Source organism: Rana temporaria, chromosome 6 (genome assembly GCF_905171775.1).
Source record: "Rana temporaria chromosome 6, aRanTem1.1, whole genome shotgun sequence".
Classification (NCBI taxonomy): Eukaryota; Metazoa; Chordata; class Amphibia; order Anura; family Ranidae; genus Rana; species Rana temporaria.
This window is the reverse complement of record NC_053494.1, coordinates 46962168-46981176: the sequence shown is the minus strand read 5'-3', so window position 1 is coordinate 46981176 and position 19009 is coordinate 46962168. Positions and strand designations below refer to the sequence as shown.

General features: G+C 44.5%; 1 protein-coding gene across 1 annotated transcript in view; it reads left to right on the top strand.

Moving 5' to 3' along the window:
- The window catches only part of DNAAF5 (dynein axonemal assembly factor 5), an 85430-nt gene that overhangs the window by 15508 nt on the left and 50913 nt on the right, over positions 1–19009 (top strand). The window contains exons 4-5 of the mRNA XM_040356772.1: positions 7442–7560; positions 8441–8673. Coding sequence (XP_040212706.1) covers positions 7442–7560; positions 8441–8673 — 352 coding nt within the window. The remainder of the gene's footprint in view (positions 1–7441; positions 7561–8440; positions 8674–19009) is intronic.

The window sequence follows — 19009 nt, the reverse complement described above, 5'->3', positions numbered from 1 at the left end:
GAGGAGAGGGGACAGCGGGCATCCTTGCCTCGTCCCCCTTCCCAACGTGAAGCCATGGGACAGACACCCGAAGGCCCTGATAGCTGCCTCCGGACGACTGTACAGTAGACGGACCCATGCGATGTATTTCTCACCAAACCCGAATCGCGCCAACACCTCCCACAAGTAGTTCCAGTCAATGCTGTCAAATGCCTTGGCCGCATCTAAAGACAGCAGAGCCCTGTGTCCTACATTATCCGCGTCAGACTGCATGTTTAGAAACAACCTTCGCAAGTTGATGGCAGTGGACTTATTCGGCATAAACCCCGCCTGATCTCCGTGCACCAGGGACGTTATGACAGTGTTTAATCTCAGTGCCAAGACCTTTGCCAGGATCTTTATGTCACATTGCAGCAATGAAATTGGCCTGTAGGACCCCGGTTCAACCGGATCTTTGCCCGGTTTAAGAAGCAAAACAATATTTGCTTTTGCCATGGAGGGCGGAAGTACTCCTTCCCCCAGGGCAGCATTAAACACCCGGAGCAGTCGTGGCAGCAAAACTTCCGCGTGTTGTTTGTAAACCTCGATGGGAATCACATCCTCCCCCGGTGCCTTACAATTAGGAAATAGTCCCACCATGAAGTCCTATTTCAATTTAGTTTTAGTCTTAGTCTTTTGACTAAAATGACATTTTAGTTTTAGTTGTATTTTAGTCATCTCAATTGTTTTTAGTTTTTGTTTTAGTTTTAGTTTGTATTTTAGACGACTAAAATAGTATTGTTTTAGTCAACATAATTAACACTGTTTGGCACATCTTCACCAATCTGCTTCTGGCGTTTGTTTGGGGGTTGCTCTGCTCCCGTAGACGTCCTCCACATATGGTGAACATGCCCTATGCTCTCCTGGTTCTGGACAAAAGTCCTTAAACTTTTACAATCCTTACTAACCTGCCCCTTCTCAAGATTTGTATGGTATGTCCTGTTACACTTGAAACCTCTGGGCCTCACCAAATGTCAGTTCAAACTGGCTACCTATGTACTACTGGAAGCAAAACAAACAATAGCAAAAGCTTGGAAACAGTTCGTACCCTTTAGAGAAGTCTGCCGATGCTTATGCCACGTACACATGACCGTTTTTAATGTCCTAGAAAAAACTACGCTTTTCTCGACGCGATTCTTGTGAAGCCTGCCTTGCCTACACACCATCGTGAAAAAAAAATGCTGGAGCAAAGTGCCGTGACGTACGACGGCACTATAAAGGGGAAGTACTATTCAGATAGCGTCACCCTTTGGGCTGCTTTTGCTGATTTCGTGTTAGTAAAAGTTTCGTGAGAGACGATTCGCGCTTTTCAGTCTTCGTACTTTACAGTCTGTTACAGCGTGACGAATGTGCTATCTCCATTACAAACGCTAGTTTTACCAGAACGAGTGCTCCGTCTCATAACTTGCTTCTGAGCATGCACGTTTTTTTCCCGTGGTTAAAGCCTACACACGACCATTTTTATTTACGACGTGAAAAACGATGCGAAAATTTAGAGCATGTTCTAAATTTTTAATCACCATTTTTCATGACGAGAAAAATGCTCTGGAGCCCACACACGATCGTTTTTAATGACATTTAAAAAAAAATGTAATTTTTCACGTCATGAAAAACGGTTGTGTGCATTAGACTGTTTGTTTTTTGTTTTTTTTTCATTAATGAAAGGCTCTCCAGTATTCTAGATAAGCACAAGAGATTCCTCAAAATATGGATTCTGTGGATCCAATATGTTCATCCTGCTATACCAACAGCCAGTTGCACATTGCTATGAGCGCTGAGACCCTGGGTTTCTGGTTGGGGTACTCTTGATGTCCTCTTCTACTTCTATACCGCACCCCCCCCCCCCCCCCCCATCTTCTTTTCTTCTCCTATTTATCTGAACTCCTCTGTGGGGATGTTTCTTCCTCCCCTTTTTTTTTTTTGCAAAGTGTACTCCATATACTGTCATCTATGAAACAGGCACTAGTGGATAAGACTTAATTTCCTGTTATCCACAATGTTTTTCTGTTGTAGTATGATTAATGTGTTATAAATGTTTTGTCACTTGCCACGGTTTCTCTATTTGATTTACCACTGTCTATGACTTGTAAGTTATCAATATCAAGCTTCTATCTGTATATCCGACACATTGTATACGTTAAAGCCTTTTCAATAAAAAGGTATTAAAAGTAGGGCTGTTACTGATAAACATTTTCGTGTTTGATTAATCGATTTTATTTTTAATCGACTAATATCGATTAATTATAACGCACATACAGATCCAACTACTTTTAGCTGATTCCCAGTGCAGCTACCTACCACTGGAAAACGATACAAAAAACACACAAAGGCAGCGCTCGATGGGAATAGCATTAAAACTTAGTCTTCAAGTAAGTAACAAAATAAATATTGCACTGGAGATAAAATCGATGTAGCTACATAAACTGTAAAAATGGTGCGAGTAATACCAAACGGTAGCAAAAGCAGTCATAAAAACATGTAGCCAAGCATGATACTTGTATAAAAATGTGTGGCAGATAGTAAGGTCCTGCCAGCATGCAGATATGAAGGCACAGCAAAGGAGCCCTTCAGATGGACACGGCAAGCCCCGCCGGTGTCCGTGAAGTCACCGGATCTCAGAAGGAACTCCCTGAAGGCCCGGAAGCAAGCGGAGAGGTGAGTACCAATCAAAATTAATTTCCACAGCCCTAATTAAAAGAGAAAGAAACCTATGAAAATTGGTGTAAAATTGGAATTGTCCTCTATAGCAGACCTGGGCAAACTACGGCTTGCGGGCCGTATACGGCCCGGCGGACCTTTTAATCCGGCCCCCCCCGCCGCCGAAATCGCCGCCGCTGCCACGTTAATCACCGCGGCGGGGAACATTACAGACAGCGTTCGTTTGAACAGCTGTTTTCCCCGCTGGGCATAGACACTCCCCCTTGGACGGATCTGTCCAATCGCGAGCAAGGGGGAGTCACATAGACACTCCCCCTTGCTCGCGATTGGACAGATCCGTCCAAGGGGGAGTGTCTATGCGCAGCGGGGAAAACAGCTGTTCAAACGAACGCTGTCTGTAATGTTCCCCGCCGCGGTGATAACAGTAGGCAGGGCAGCCACTTGTGCCAACACACGCAGCCACTGTGCCACCATAAATTGTCGCCACTGTGCCCATCAAACGCAGCCACTGTGCCAATCACACTCAGCCACTGTTCCCATCAAACGCAGCCACTGTGCCAATCACACGCAGCCACTGTGCAATCAATTGTTGCCACTGTTCCCAAACGCAGCCACTGTGCCAATCACATGCAGCCACTGTGCCAATCACACGCAGCCACTGTGCCCATCAAACGCAGCCACTGTGCCAATCACACGCAGCCACTGTGCAATCAATTGTCGCCACTGTTCCCAAACGCAGCCACTGTGCCAATAACACGCAGCCACTGTGCCAATAACACGCAGCCACTGTGCCAATAACACGCAGCCACTGTGCCAATAACACGCAGCCACTGTGCCAATAACACGCAGCCACTGTGCCAATAACACGCAGCCACTGTGCCAACACACGCAGCCACTGTGCCAACACACGCAGCCACTGTGCCAATAACACGCAGCCACTGTGCCATCACACGCAGCCACTGTGCCAACACACGCAGTCACTGTGCCATCAATTGTTGCCACTGTGCCCATCACACGCAGCCACTGTGCCATCACACGCAGCCACTGTGCCATCACATGCAGCCACTGTTTAATCAATTGTTATTGATTAAACAGTGGCTGCCTGTCCCCAGCGTCTGTCCCCCTCCTGTGTCATGTCCCCAGCGTCTGTCCCCCTCCTGTGTCATGTCCCCAGCGTCTGTCCCCCTCCTGTGTCATGTCCCCAGCGTCTGTCCCCCTCCTGTGTCATGTCCCCAGCCTCTGTCCCCCTCCTGTGTCATGTCCCCAGCCTCTGTCCCCCTCCTGTGTCATGTCCCCAGCCTCTGTCCCCCTCCTGTGCCATGTCCCCAGCCTCTGTCCCCCTCCTGTGCCATGTCCCCAGCCTCTGTCCCCCTCCTGTGTCATGTCCCCAGCCTCTGTCCCCCTCCTGTGTCATGTCCCCAGCCTCTGTCCCCCTCCTGTGTCATGTCCCCAGCCTCTGTCCCCCTCCTGTGTCATGTCCCCAGCCTCTGTCCCCCTCCTGTGTCATGTCCCCAGCGTCTGTCCCCCTCCTGTGTCATGTCCCCAGCCTCTGTCCCCCTCCTGTGCCATGTCCCCAGCCTCTGTCCCCCTCCTGTACCATGTCTATAACAAGTACTCGTACCAGTTGTCCAACAATGATATTTACTGCTTTTTATAAAGAAATACAATTGATTTTATGCAGTATTGAGTTTAGCCTTTTGGCCCGGCCCTCCAAAATATTTTTAGTTTCTCATGTGGCCCCATCGAAAAAATAATTGCCCACCCCTGCTCTATAGCAACCTATCGGTCTGCTTCACATGTTCCCTGGGAAGATTATAGGAATCCTAGAAGTTGCTATGTGCAACCGCTCCATTGCAGTTAATATTGTCTTTGCTTAAAGCGGGGGTTCACCCGAAAATAAAAATGTTAACATTAGATTGAGGCTAATTACAGGAAGCAGAATCGGGTGTTTTTTTTTTTTTTTTTTTTTTTAATCAATGCAGTACTTACCGTTTTAGAGATCGATGTTCTCCGCCGCTTCTGGGTATGGTTTTCGGGAATGGGCGTTCCTATTTGACAGCCTTCCGACGGTCGCATACAGCGCGTCACGAGTTGCCGAACGTCGGTGCGGCTCTATACGGCACCTGCGCACCGACGTTCGGCTACTTTCGGAAACTGGTGACGCGCTGTATGCGACGGTCGGAAGGCTGTCAATCAAATAGGAACGCCCAGTCCCGCAGCCCATACCCGGAAGCCACGGAGAACATCTAAGTTTTAATATTTCAAAGTTTGTACTTCTGTTACCTGCTATAGAGAAAGCTGGTCAGTAGAACAGTCTGGCAATTGGGACACCTATTTAAGTAAACCACTGGCGTTCCCCAGGCAAACTAATGTACAAAATAAAAGGGACTCTAGCCTCTTTCCTTGAATGTCGGGTTACTCACAAATGTTTAACTGTTATCAGTCTTGCTTAGATGGAGACTAAGCTAAAATTCTTATCTTTCCTTGATAAAATGCTGCTCAAGAAAATACATGAAAGGATAGAACCATTTCCCATCCTCCCCTTCTCATGACCAAATGCTTAATTCTTCATTCATGTGATCAGCACTGGAAGGATCTTGAAGTAGTAGTAGAAAATACGTGACAGAAGGTTTTATTTTGACAACCACCTAAAAATAAAAAAATTGGTATATTGATCATGTTAAAGAAAATTTCTAGTGAAACGATTGGGCTGGCATTGCTAACTACCTCCTTAAAATGCGAGTTGTTAGGAAAACACACCTAGTTGTGCAGTAGACAATTTTTCATCTCCGGGTCAGCTTTAGACTTTTTATAAATGTATTATTTCTCTAGCCAACATCCACAGTTCAGTGGGCTGCCATTTTCATTTCTTATGGCTTTAATTCTATAATACACTTGGCTACAACAAGCTCACGGATTAGAACGTCAGGAATGAAGCCACGACTCCATGTCTGCATACGTACATATGTCAGAAAATACTGCAGCCGTTGAAACCGCATCATAGCAAGGAAACTAGAATCTTCAGAAGAAAACCTCCATGCTTAAAGGGGTTGTAAAGGTACAACTTTTTTTTATATAGCTTTCTTTACCTTAGTGCAGTCCTCCTTCACTTACCTCATCCTTCCATTTTGCTTTTAAATGTCCTTATTTCTTCTGAGAAATCCTCACTTCCTGTTTTTCTGTCTGTAGCTCCACACAGTAATACGAGGCTTTCTCCCTGGTGTGGAGTGTCGTGCTCACCCCCTCCCTTGGACTACAGGAGAGTCAGGACGCTCTCTACGTTGCAGATAGAGAAAGGAGCTGTGTGTTAGTGGGCGTCCTGACTCTCCTGTATTCCAAGGGAGGGGGCGAGCATGACACTCCACACCAGGGAGAAAGCCTTGCATTACTGTGTGGAGTCACAGAAAGAAGAACAGGAAGTGAGGATTTCTCAGAAGAAATAAGGACATTTAACAGCAAAATGGAAGGATGAGGTAAGTGAAGGAGGACTGCACTAAGGTAAAGGAAGCTATTTAGGAAAACATTTTTTTACCTTCACAACCCCTTTAATATTGCCCTACTAAAAGTTTATTTCAATAGCTGATTCTTATCCTGGAATAGTTTTTTTTTTTTTTTTCTACACCTATAAGAAAAGAAAGGACGATGCAAACGCTTAGTGCATTACCTTAATCGTCATATAATTTATTAAGAAGCCAAAAACACTCACAAACATGAGGACATCGCAAGCATTTATATTCACAACTCCAACATGGTGGATCACAGATCGCTGTGTCGGGAAAGCTGACACACTTCGGGAGACGTGCTCCCTTCCTCCTTAAAGGGGTGGTTCACCCTAAAAACGACTTTTTTTTATTACACTGGCCCCCCACATTACAATACGATTAAGGCTATTATTTTTTTGTTTGATGCTGTACATACCTTTCTACAGCATATTCACCCGTTGCTTCGGGGGTTGCGAGTCCCGCGGGAGTGGGCGTTCCTAACATGTCTGTGATTGACATTTTGACCAAAAACGAGCTCCAACCCCCCCCCCCCCCCCCCCGTCGCGTAAGCCGCGTCACGGTTGGCGAAAGGAGCCGAACGGCGAGTCGGCGCTATACTGCGCATGCACATTGCCGTTCGGCTCCTTTCGCCAATCGTGACGCGGCTTACGCGACGGGGGGGAGCTCGTTTTTGGTCATCACGTCAATCACAGACATGTTAGGAACGCCCACTCCCGCTGGACTCGCAACCCCGAAGCAACGGGTGAATATGCTGTACAAAGGTATGTACAGCATCAAAAAAATAATAGCCTTAATCGTATTGTAATGTGGGGGGCCAGTGTAATAAAAAAAAGTAGTTTTTAGGGTGAACCACCCCTTTTAAGCTCTGAGGAAAGGGGCGTGTCTCCCAAAACACATCAGTACCCAACACAGCGATCTGGGATTTACTATTTTGGAGTTGTGATTTTAAATGCTTGTGATGTCCTCATGTTTGAGTATGTTTTCGGCTTCTTAATAAATTCTACGGTTATAAGCTGGGTGTTTGTGCCTTCCTTTTTTCTTTATTTTTCTTTGTGCTTTGGAGTTTCCCTGCTCATGGAGCGCAGCATCTTCCTGAGACACTACTCTTGTACAGTTGGATGTGAGAGAGTGAGCGTTAAAGCTTGATAGTGTTTTTTTTTGTTTACACCTGCTTGACAGTTGATGCTTAATCCAAATAACTGTTCATGTGCCATTTCATTTGTTATTGTGAATCTCTGCTCATTTTTCATCTCTAAATGCAGGCAGATTGCTCTTGATTATTGGAAGAAAGTTGGCTTTCAGTGGGAAAGCGAGAATGAAGATGATCTAAAAGATAAGAAGGACTTTGGTGACCCCTGCCCTTCATTCTATCCTGCAGGAGGTGAGACATGATCACAAGTCTGTACATACTGGCCCAGATTCAAGAAGCACTTGCGCCCACGCAACCATAGTTGCGCGGCGCAAGTGCTTACTTGCTCCGGTGTAACGAGTGCTCCTGATTCAGGAACCTCATTACACCGAATGCAGCCTAGGATGTGACAAACATAAGCCTCCTTATGCCTTCACATCCCAGGCTGCATTCTTGCGTTGGCCGCTAGGGGACGCGGCCTTTGTGATCGGCGTGTAGTATGCAAATTGCATACTACCACCGATTCACAAAAGTTGCGCGGGCCCTTCTCACGCAAGGTACGGAGTTTCCGTACGGCGCCTTTAGCATAAGGCTGCTCCTGCTAATAGCAGGCGCAGCCAATGCTAAAGTATAGCTGCGCCTCCCGCTCGCGACGTTCAAATTTCACGTCGTTTACGTAAGTGAACTGTGAATGGCGCTGGACGCCATTCACGTTCACTTACAAGCAAATGACGTCCTTGCAACGTCATTTGCCGCAATGCACGTCGGGAAAGTTTCCCGACGGAGCATGCGCTGTTCGCTCGGCGCGGGAGCGCGCCTAATTTAAATGATTCCCGCCCCCGGCGGGATCATTTACATTAGGCAGCCTTGCGCCCGGCTGCTTGGCATATTGCCCGCGCAATTTACCGAGCAACTACTCCGTGAATCGCGGGCAAAGCGCAATATTTGCGTGGGCGCAGAGAAAAAAATTTGCTCTTTGCCCACGCAAATATTGCGCGATTCTACTTGAATCTGGGCCACTGTATGTTTTAGAATATGCTTATAAGCCTTTTGGACTGGAGGTTTGTGTTGCCTTTTAATTCCATCAGGCATTTGTCAGAGTTGGTTTCATTGCACCTTTTTTCTTTTTCAGTGGAAAGACCTGGGCTGGGTTGCCGTGAGCTCATCTTCAGAAACCTGTCTAAGATTCTTCCAGCTGTCAGTCATGATATAACTGACTGGGTTGCAGGAACTCGAATTAAAGCATCTCAGCTACTAGTGATCTTGTTGATGCATGCAGAAGATCATACCACTCAGCACATGGAGCTGCTCCTCAGTACCCTGTACCGATCGTGTCTGGATGAGGAAGAGAAAGTAGTGCACAATGTGAGTAGTATTCTGTATGCTGCAGTAGATTTACAGAACTGAAAGAAACATGTAATGGGGGGGTTGGCCCCACAGCAATCAGGCTTAAAGGGGTTGTAATGGCTCATTTTTTTATTTTCTAAGTAGGTTCCTTTAACCACTTATGCCCCGGACCATATTGCTGGTCAAAGACCAGCGCACTCTTTGTGATTCGGCACTGCGTCGCTTTAACTGACAATTGCGTGGTAATGCGACGTGGCGCCCAAACAAAATTGGCGTCCTTTTTTCCCCCACAAATAGAGCTTTCTTTTGGTGGTATTTGATCACCATCATCAAAATAGAGCGACAATTTTGAAAAAAATTAATATTTTTTGCTATAATAAATATCCCCCAAAAATATATAAAACAATTTTTTTCCTTAGTTTAGGCCGATACGTACTCTTCTACATATTTTTCGGGGAAAAAAATCGCAATAAGCGTTTATTGATTGGTTTGCGCAAAAGTTATAGCGTTTACAAAATAGGGGGTTGTTTTATGGCATTTTTATAAAAAAAATATTTTTTTTACTAGTAATGGTGGCAATCAGGGTTTTTTAATTTATTTATTTATTTATTTATTTTTTTCAGTACTGCGACATTATGGCGGACACCTTTGACACATTTTTGGGACCATTGCCATTTTTATAGCGATCAGTGCTATAAAAATGCATTGATCACTATAAAAATGCCACTGGCAGGGAAGGGGTTAACACTAGGGGCAGGGAAGGGGTTAAGTATGTTCCCTGGGTGTGTTCTAACTGTAGGGGAGGGGGGTGGACTCACTAGGGGAAATGACTGATCGCTGTTCATACATTGTATGAACAGACGGTCAGGCATTTCTCCCCTGACAGGACCGGGAACTGTGTGTTTACACACACAGCTCCCAGTTCTCACTCTGTAACGAGCGATCGCGGGTGCCCGGCAGTGATCGCGACCGCCGGGCACACGCGCGGGAGTCAGGAGCGAGCGGGGGGCCCCTATTGGCTGCTCGGCGAGATGACGTATAGCTACGTGCTCTCGCCCAGCAGAGCCGACCTGCCGCTGTATAACTGCGGCGGCTGGTCGGCAAGCAGTTAAGCTAGTGCATTGTTAGTTCACTTACCTTTTTCCCTTTTGATTTCCCTTGTAAATGTTTTTTTTTTCTTTGTCTGAATTTCTCATTTGCTGTTTCTCCTCAGTAAGCTTGCCCCCATCATCTGGCTGGGGGTTAGTCAGCCAGAACAGTTTACTGAGGAGGAACAGGAAGTGAGAAATTCAGACAAAGAAAACAAAGAAAAAAAAAACATTTAGAAGGGAAATTGAAGGAAAAGGTAAGTGAACCAACAATGCACTAGCTTAAAGGAGCCTATTTAGAAAATAAAAATGAACCTTTACAACCCCTTTTAAGCTTTCATCTTGCAAACTGCATTGAATATAGGGCAGCAGGATTCTGGGTGCTGTGGGTTTAGATCAATAGAATGGAAAGAGCATGCTTTTACTGTGTACTGTCCTTATCGCTCATACAGCAGTTGTAAGGCATAGAAATAACATTTTGCTAGGAGCCATGTCTTTATCATCCACCGTTTACAATATTTGTAGATATCCCATGGTCTGTCCACTGATGATACCTGTAGACCATTGTAAAGGGTTAGGTAGTCCAATCAATGTCCTGGGTGTTGAATACATTATTTACTGCTCAATGCAAACTAATCAAATCTTTATTTTTATTCTCAAACTATCGGCTTTCAGTAAAGGTTTGAATCTTCTTGGTTGAGAGATATATGGCAGCACAACCATTTTTTTTTCTTTTAGACAGCTCAAGAAATAGAATAAATGTATCTACAGGGGGGGGGAAAGAGCTGCCCCTTTCCCCTTTATTAATAAACAAACTGGTTATCCTATGTTTACACAGTATTTGGGTGTTCATGGTAAGGGCAGGATGTTGTAGTCCTCGGTTTGGGGCTGTTGGCCCCAAGAAAATGCTCAAAAAACTTTTTCCTAAGGTAAGTTTCTTTTACACAAATTTTTCACTTACTGTAAAATCCAACATTTAAAAGATAACCAAAGGCAGAACCTTTATTAATAATTTTTTATTTTATTTTTTGATAGATTGGATTTAGAATATCTGTCAGGTTTTTATATTGCTGCCAGTGCTTCTACTAGGCCTTCTCTATTTGTCCTGTTTTCCATTATCACTGAAATTTAAGTAAATGAAAATACTAAATGTTGGGTTGTCCCCAGAACAGCGGGAAGTCTTCCAAAGGAGAATTTCCTCCCGCTTTTTTTTTTTTTTTTTTGAATATGAGACAGGACGTTAAGGGAAATCTCCACAATGGCACACAAAAATGATAGTCCTAACCCTTCATTACTCTATCCAAAATGGGGAATTTTTTTTTTACCTTTTTAGTTCTGCTTTAAGCCCCCACGGCTACCAATAACCAAATTCTTGTCCTAGAGGGACAGTGCGTTTTCCTATTGTACTGTATCTATAGATGCGCACCAATGTACCCTTGGACAGGAAATGCTAGTTTTATTAAACCCCTTCCCAATCTCCTTCTCTGTAACATAGGGCATGTTTGTTCTATAGTTTATATAGAAGAACTGGGCAGAGATATTAACACGGCTTGAGTTAACATTGCAGAGTGCACAGGACACAGAAGAGCGTTGGATTTTTGGCAGGATTAGCAATCATTTTTGCACATATTGAAAAAATGTAACAACCTGCCTTAAATGGTATATTTAACAGGCCAAAAGGAAGAAAATCTAGGAAGGTAATTGAGTCTTGCACGCACTTTAGCCCCTAAAATGAAGTCTGAGGGGCCATATGCGCCAACATTTGTTAAAGCACATATTTAATGTGCATTGTGTTAATCAAGCCCAGTGGTCTCAAAGTACCGGCCCGCGGACCAGTTATAAATGGCCCGCAGGCAGGGCGGAAGTGGGGGGAGCTAAGAGGGAAAAAAAAATATATATATTTTTTTTGTGAGCTGGCACCATCTGGTGGTGAGCTGTTGGTATTACAAGTTATTACCACCAGATGTGAGCTGGCGCCATCTGGTGGTGGCCGTTGGAATTACAAGTTAAGCATTACACGTTAAACAGCAATTATAATGTCATTTTACACTATTTTCACTGCCATCTTCTTCCCTCTAATTAGAACCCCCAAACATTATATATAGTTTTTATCCTAACACCCTAGAGAATAAAATGGCGATTGTTGCAATACTTTCTGTTACGCCGTATTTGCGCAGCGGTCTTACAAGCGCACTTTTTTGGGAAAAAATTACACTTTTTTTTCAATTAAAAAATAAGACAACAGTAAAGTTATCCCCATTTTTTTTTTTAATATTATGAAAGATAATGTTACGCCGAGTAAATTCATACCCATCATGTCACGCTTCAAAATTGCGTCCGCTTGTGGAATGCCGACAAACTTTTTTCTCCTTTTAAAATCTTCATAGGCGATGTTTAAAAAAATCTACAGGTTGCATGTTTTAAGTTACAGAGGAGGTCTGGGGCTAGAATTATTGCTCTCGCTCTACCAATCGCGGCGATACCTCACATGTGTGGTTTGAACACCATTTACATATGCGGGCGCTGCTCGCGTATGTGTTCGCTTCTGCGCGCAAGCTCGTCGGGACGGGGTGCGTTTTCTGGCTCCTAACTTTTTTAGCTGGCTCCTAGATTCCAAGCAAATTTGGCAAACCCTGCCTTACACCAGTGCTGGTGGTAATAATGCGCTCGCTGACACCAGTGCTGGGGGTTAATAATGTGTTCGCTGACACCAGTACTGTTGTTTTTGAAGTTTGAAAGTTTGCATGCGGCCCCCCATGGCATATGAAAACTTGTCTTGTGGCCCTCAGGTAATTTGAGTTTGAGACCCCTGATCAAGCCCATTCACCCATTCATGAGGAATAGACTGCCAAAAGATAAAAAAATAAATAAATGCATATGACCATATACAGTGCATGGTATATGTGTTTTGGTGCTCCACAAAGCATGGAGCTTTGGGGTTTGCTATAGTATTCATTCGGGTGCCATTCACTATGAATGGCACTGCAACACGCCACGCACAAGTAGGTGAACTGACATGCAATGTGCACATTGCCACAATGCACACGTTTGTATGGGCCTTGAACATGAACCCTTAAAACTTCCTCTTTACACGTAATACCAAATCTGTATTTTAACAATCTATCATAAAAAGCAGAACAGTTGTTGAAGCTTCAACATCGTTAACATGACTGGACATGATCTGTCTGACATAAAGAATTAAAGGATAAGTTCACCTTTTCTGAAAAAAATTATAAATGCAATTTTTTTTAATTTGCAGGTAAAAAAAAATAGCATTTATTATTTTTAGTTGCAGGAGCCTATAAAGCATTGCACCATCGCTGGTTACCTTGCAGGTCTTTTGCAGACCTGTCAGTGTATAGACTTGCTCGTACCTCATACAGGGAAGCAATACATGCTGTGAGGTAAACTGAATGAACTACCACAGCTCCCACACAGGTAGTTAATTGAAAACTGTACAAGCTGACAGCCAAAGAAAGGCTGCTGGACCTCATGACTTTCCATTCACACAGCACTGAGAATGAGTGACGCAGATGGGTGGGCAGAGCCCCGCATTTTGAAACCTAGCGGGTGGAGAAGATCCCCCGCTAGCTGGTACAGTGGGGGAGGTGCCGGTGCATTCATAACATGTTACACCTCGAAAATGGGTGTAATGTACCACTTTATGAAAGGTGAACTTATCCTTTAAAAATAGTAAATACATTTTATATAGTCTTTTTTATAGATGCAACTGGCCCTTTGAGGGCAAACAGAATGCTGATTTGGCCTGCAATGAAATACCCTAAGGGCTCTTTCACACGTCCGTTCCGTTCGTCCGTTTTTTGGACGTCCGTTAACGGACCGCAATGCTTCCCTATGGGCTAGCGTCCGTTAGCGGATGAGCATCCGCTAACGTCCGTTAGCATCCGTCTGCGTTCAGTTCCGTTTTTTTGGACGGAAGAAAACCCTATTTTTCTTCCGTCTAAAAAACGGAACGGACGAAAAACGGACGTTAACGGATGATCCGTTTATCATCCGTTCCGCTAACATCCGTTTTTCTATGTAAAAAGCCCCCCAAAAAAAAAAAAAAAAACGGATGGAAAAACTGATGCGAAAAACTGATGAAAAACTGACGAAAAACTGATGGAAAAACGGATCAACTGATGAAAAAAAAAACTGATCTGAAAAACTGAACTGACGTGTGAAAGAGCCCTAAAGCGGGCGTCACTAAATGGCGGACCGCGGTCCGGTTCCGGCCCCAGTGGCCATTCTACCCGGACCGCAGCCTCGCCTGTGTGTCTCTGTGGCCGGCTCGCCCGCGTGCCGATGCCGCTATATACACAGCATGGCAGGCGCAGCAGGTCTGTGCCGTCTCTGCACTCCCCCCTCCCCACACTGCCTGTCTGCCTTATTCACACAAACATGAATCACGACCGCGCTGGACAATGGGCGGGACTTTTTAAGTTAAAAAGTGGGTGATTGGTTGCTAGGCAGCAGGTTGGTCCCAGCAACAAATCACTCGCTTTTAATGGGAAAGGTCCCGCCCGGCCACGCTCCATGTCCTGTGTGAAGAAGGTAGGTTTTCTGTGGGGAGGGGGAGTGTTGTGCTGTGCACGACAGGACAGGACAGGGGTTTGCTATTGAGAGGATTGTGATGGGGGGAAGTCAGTCTGCGATGGGGGGGGGGGTCTGTTATTGTAGGGAGGGGGTTGTTCAGTCTGTGATGGGGGGGTCTGTGAATTTGGGGGGTCCGTCTGATTGGTGGGTCAGTCTGTGATAGGGGGTCTGATTTGGGGGGGTCAGTCTGTGATAGGGAGATCTGTGATTGTGGGGGGTTCAGTCTAAGATGGGGTGTTCTGTGATTGTGGGTGGGGGGGTTCAGTTTGTAATTGGGGGGGGGGGGTTAAGTCTGATTTGGGGGGTCAGTCTGTGATTGGTGGGTCAGTCTGTGATAGGGGGGGATCTGTGATTGTGGGGGGGGGGTTCAGTCTGTGATGGGGTGGTCTGTAATTGGTTCAGTCTGTGATTGTGGGGGGGGTTCAGTCTGTGATTGTGGGGGGATCAGTCTATGATAGTGGGGTCTGTGATTGGGGGGTCAGTCTGTGATTGGTGGGACAGTCTGTTATAGGGGGTCTGATTTGGGGGGTCAGTCTGTGATGGGGGATCTGTGTTTGTGGGGGGTTCAGTCTGTGATGGGGTGTTCTGTGATTGTGGGGGGTTCAGTTTGTAATTGGGGGGGATCAGTCTGATTTGGGGGGGGGGGGTGATTGTGGGGGGGTTCAGTCTGTGATGGGGTGTTCTGTGATTGTGGGGGGTTCAGTTTGTAATTGGGGGGATCAGTCTGATTTGGGGGGGGGGGTGTGTGATTGTGGGGGGGTTCAGTCTGTGATGGGGTGGTCTGTGATTGGGGGGGGTCCATCTGTGATTGGGGGTCAGTCTGTAATAGGGGGTCTGTGATTTGGGGGATCTGATTTGGGGGGGGGTCCGCCTGTAATAGGGGGATCTGTGATTGTGGGGGTTCAGTCTGTGATTGGGGGGTCCATCTGTGATTGTGGGGAATCAGTCTGTGCTGGGGGTGTCCATCTGTGATTGGGGGGGATTGGTATGTGATGGGGGTCTGTGATTTGGGGGGTCAGTCTGGAAAAGGGGGATCTGTGATTTGGGGGGGTCAGTCTGTAATGGGGGGTTTGTGATAGGGCAGGGGGATGTGATGTAAGGGGGGGGGGGGCTGAGGACACTGATGTAAAAGGGGTTCTATGATTTTTGCACTGGCAAAACACAGGTCTGTTTTCTATGTGTCCTGTTCACATTGAAACAGCGCCCCTGCGTGCTGAGCAGTGTGGTACAAAATGCATTCTGTTTCTATGCACCGCAACTGATCTGTGCTGCATAAAAATTAAAGAAATGTATTTTGAGATTTTTATGTCGATTTCGATGGTGTGTGGGTCTTAAAGGTGTGTGGTGGGGGGGCGCTGTGAAGTGGAGTATATCATGTGGCATCATAGCACCAATATGACATTCGGACCTCCGCTGGAAGAATTTTTTTCCGTCCGGACCCCCGTGAATTTTAATTCACTACCCCTGCCCTAAAGCCTCGTACACACGATCAGTCCATCCAATGAGAATGGTCTGAAGGACCGTTGTCATCGGTTAACCGATGAAGCTGACTGATGGTCCGTCGCGCCCACACACCATCGGTTAAATAACCGATCGTGTCAGAACGCGGTGACGTAAAACACAACGACGTGCTGAAAAAAATGAAGTTCAATGCTTCCAAGGATTTTTAACCGATGGTCGTGCCTACTAACGACCGGTTTTGACCTATCGGTTAGCAATCCATCGGTTAAATTTAAAGCAAGTTGTTTTTTTTTTAACCGGTTAAATAACCTATGGGGCCCACACACGATCGGTTTTGACCGATGAAAACGGTCCATCAGACCGTTGTCCTCTGGTTAACCAATCGTGTGTACGAGGCCTAATTCTAAGGTAAATCAACTGTTGCTAAACTCGGGGTACACGTACTTTCTTTCCATGCACAGTGCTGTATTATAAAGGAATTGCTGGCTGAAGTGTCTAAAGAAAAATTGACATTTCCTGGGGTGTCAATCGCCTGGTCCTCCCACTGATTACATCATTGCAGTCCTCCAACCTGCTATCTGACTCTGTGAAGGTTAAATTAATCATAATCGTTCTAGATTGTAAGTTCTAATGAGCAGGGCCCTCTGATCCCTCCTGCATTGAGTTTTATTGTAATTGTACTGTTTGCCCCCATGTTGTAAAGCACTGCGCAAACTGTTGGCGCTATATAAACCCTGTATAATCAGAAAAATTTATGGTCCGTATTTATCGGCATATACCGCGCACTTTTTTGCCCTTAAAATCAGGGCAAATTCGTGGGTGCGCGATATACGCCGATACTCGCTTCCCGCGCTGTGTTTGAATGCGGCCGCTGACCTATACCGAGCGCAGTACACTCGGCCATGCTCGGCACCCCTCGCGGTTATGCGAGAGTAGCCAAGCGTGCCCGAGTGTACTGCGCTCGGTATATGTCGGCTCAGAGACCAGCGAGGAGGACACAACGAAGGCCGCAGACTGACGCTGGACCGGACAAGGCCGCCGATGGACGCCGGGCAATACACCAAAACTGGAAGTAATAAAAAACAAAAATTTCAGGAATTTCACGTCCAGATTAGGGGTGCGTGCAATAGGCCGATAAATACGGTAATTTATTGTACCCATGCCATTGTATTGCACTGGCATTTGTGATTTGTGCTAAATGCACCTTTAATGTATATGGCTGGGAATGGCATCCTGTTCTGTTACCGAGCTTGACAGGTGGTGAGGGAGTTTCCCACTTCTGCTTTTCTTAGCTGGATATACTATACCTGCTACAGCAATTCTTCCCCTTTTCTTTGGAAAACAAACAATTGCAGTTTGAAAATCTTTGCAAGCACTTCTAATGTTGGCAGATTTATTGATTGGGAGCACTGCAGGTCATGCTAGAATCGGTCACGGCGCTTTGAATTTCTGGTATTTGATTCACAGTATTGCTGGCTTGTATTCAGCTTTATTATAAGTAAAGAAAGATGGTTTTAATTCAACACAGAGAAAAAAAAGGTCTGTGTGATTTCCTGTGTACTTTTCCCCAGTTCCATTCAATAAAGCATTAGAAGCATGATAACTTTACTCACCTTTTATGACAAATTATATATGTTTAATGTTTGTTCCTGTAAAATATTATTTTAGACATTTAATGAGGGGATTGTAAATCTACTTAAGAGACATGAAATGTGTGCATTGTTTAAGCAACGCTTTAATTAATGGTATTTAAGGTAAAGATGGATGGTAGTGGACATGGTTGGAGCTTGCTTTTGGTGTGTGTTTATTCACAAGAAATAAAAGATTGAATTTATTTAGAGTCTCAGGTGTTAAGCATATTTCCTCTGTCAAATTACACAAAGACAGCTTGTACAACTCAGATTTATTTTTTTTCCCCAATGAATGTTTTTTAAGTCCTAAGCTTTAACATGTTTTCATATGTGGAGGTCTTATGACTTAGTGAGACTGTATTTCATTATTGTTCTGTTCATTGAGGGGCAAATTAATTTTGATACAGTTGGGTTATGCTGCTGCCTACGGAAGGGGCAATGGAAAACCAACAAATTATAAGCCAACTCTCAGTTCAGCATCCCTTCCGCCAAGGACGCCTCCATTTTGTGTTAATGTCCTAAGAGGATGGATATCACTCCAAAGACATGCTGATAGGTTAATTGGCTTCCGTCTAAAAATTGGCCCTAGTATATGAATGTTAGGGACCTTAGATTGTAAGCTCCTTGAGGGTAGGGACCGATGTGTCTGTACAATGTATATGTAAAGCACTGTGTAAATTGACGGCGCTGTATAAGTACCTAAAAATATATATATATATAATATATATATATATATATATATATATATATATATATATATATATATATATATATATATATATATATATATATATATATATTTTATATATATATATATATATATATATATATATATATATATATATATATTAATATATATAATTTTCTCTAGCTCTGTAGCCACTTTTTGTAATATCCTTTTTTTACCTTTGTTTTTATTCATGGATTCAACTTCTATTGACTTCAATCAGGATCCCCTGCTACGTCACTGCTTGATATTTGTGTTTTTACTATCTAATAGTATGGATATCCAGTTTTTTTTTATTTTTTTTCGGAAAATGTCACCTGAGACTAATACAGAAGTTTTTTTTTTTTTATGGAATTATAAAGGGTTAGAATCCGTTTTTTAATTGCTATAGCTCGCCTTTCGTCTACTGCCATGCTTTAGCAACTGTGCTTTACCTAGATGGGAACTGAGGTGAGAATATGCAACCAAGATGCCTGTGGCGTGTTGCTAAACGAACCGTTGTTGTGTTGGCAAGCGCCTCAAAGTGCCTGATACATTTTCACTTTCAGTGTGCCTCTACTGCTCCAATGCATTGGGTAATTTATTATCCAAACTTTGACTAGATCTTAAATAGTTGCATTCTGATGGGCCTCTTTCTACTCAGTTTCCTCCATATTGGCCACAAAATGTGAATGGTGAATAGAGAAGATTGGGTCAGACAACTATGTGATCCTAAATGTGCTAAGAACTGTCTACACATAACAGCTACCGTATTTATCGGCGTATAACGCGCACCCTAACTTTTAGAGGGAAGTTTCAGGAAAAAAACATTTCACAGCCCCCTGCGTATAACACGCAGACACAGTTTACCC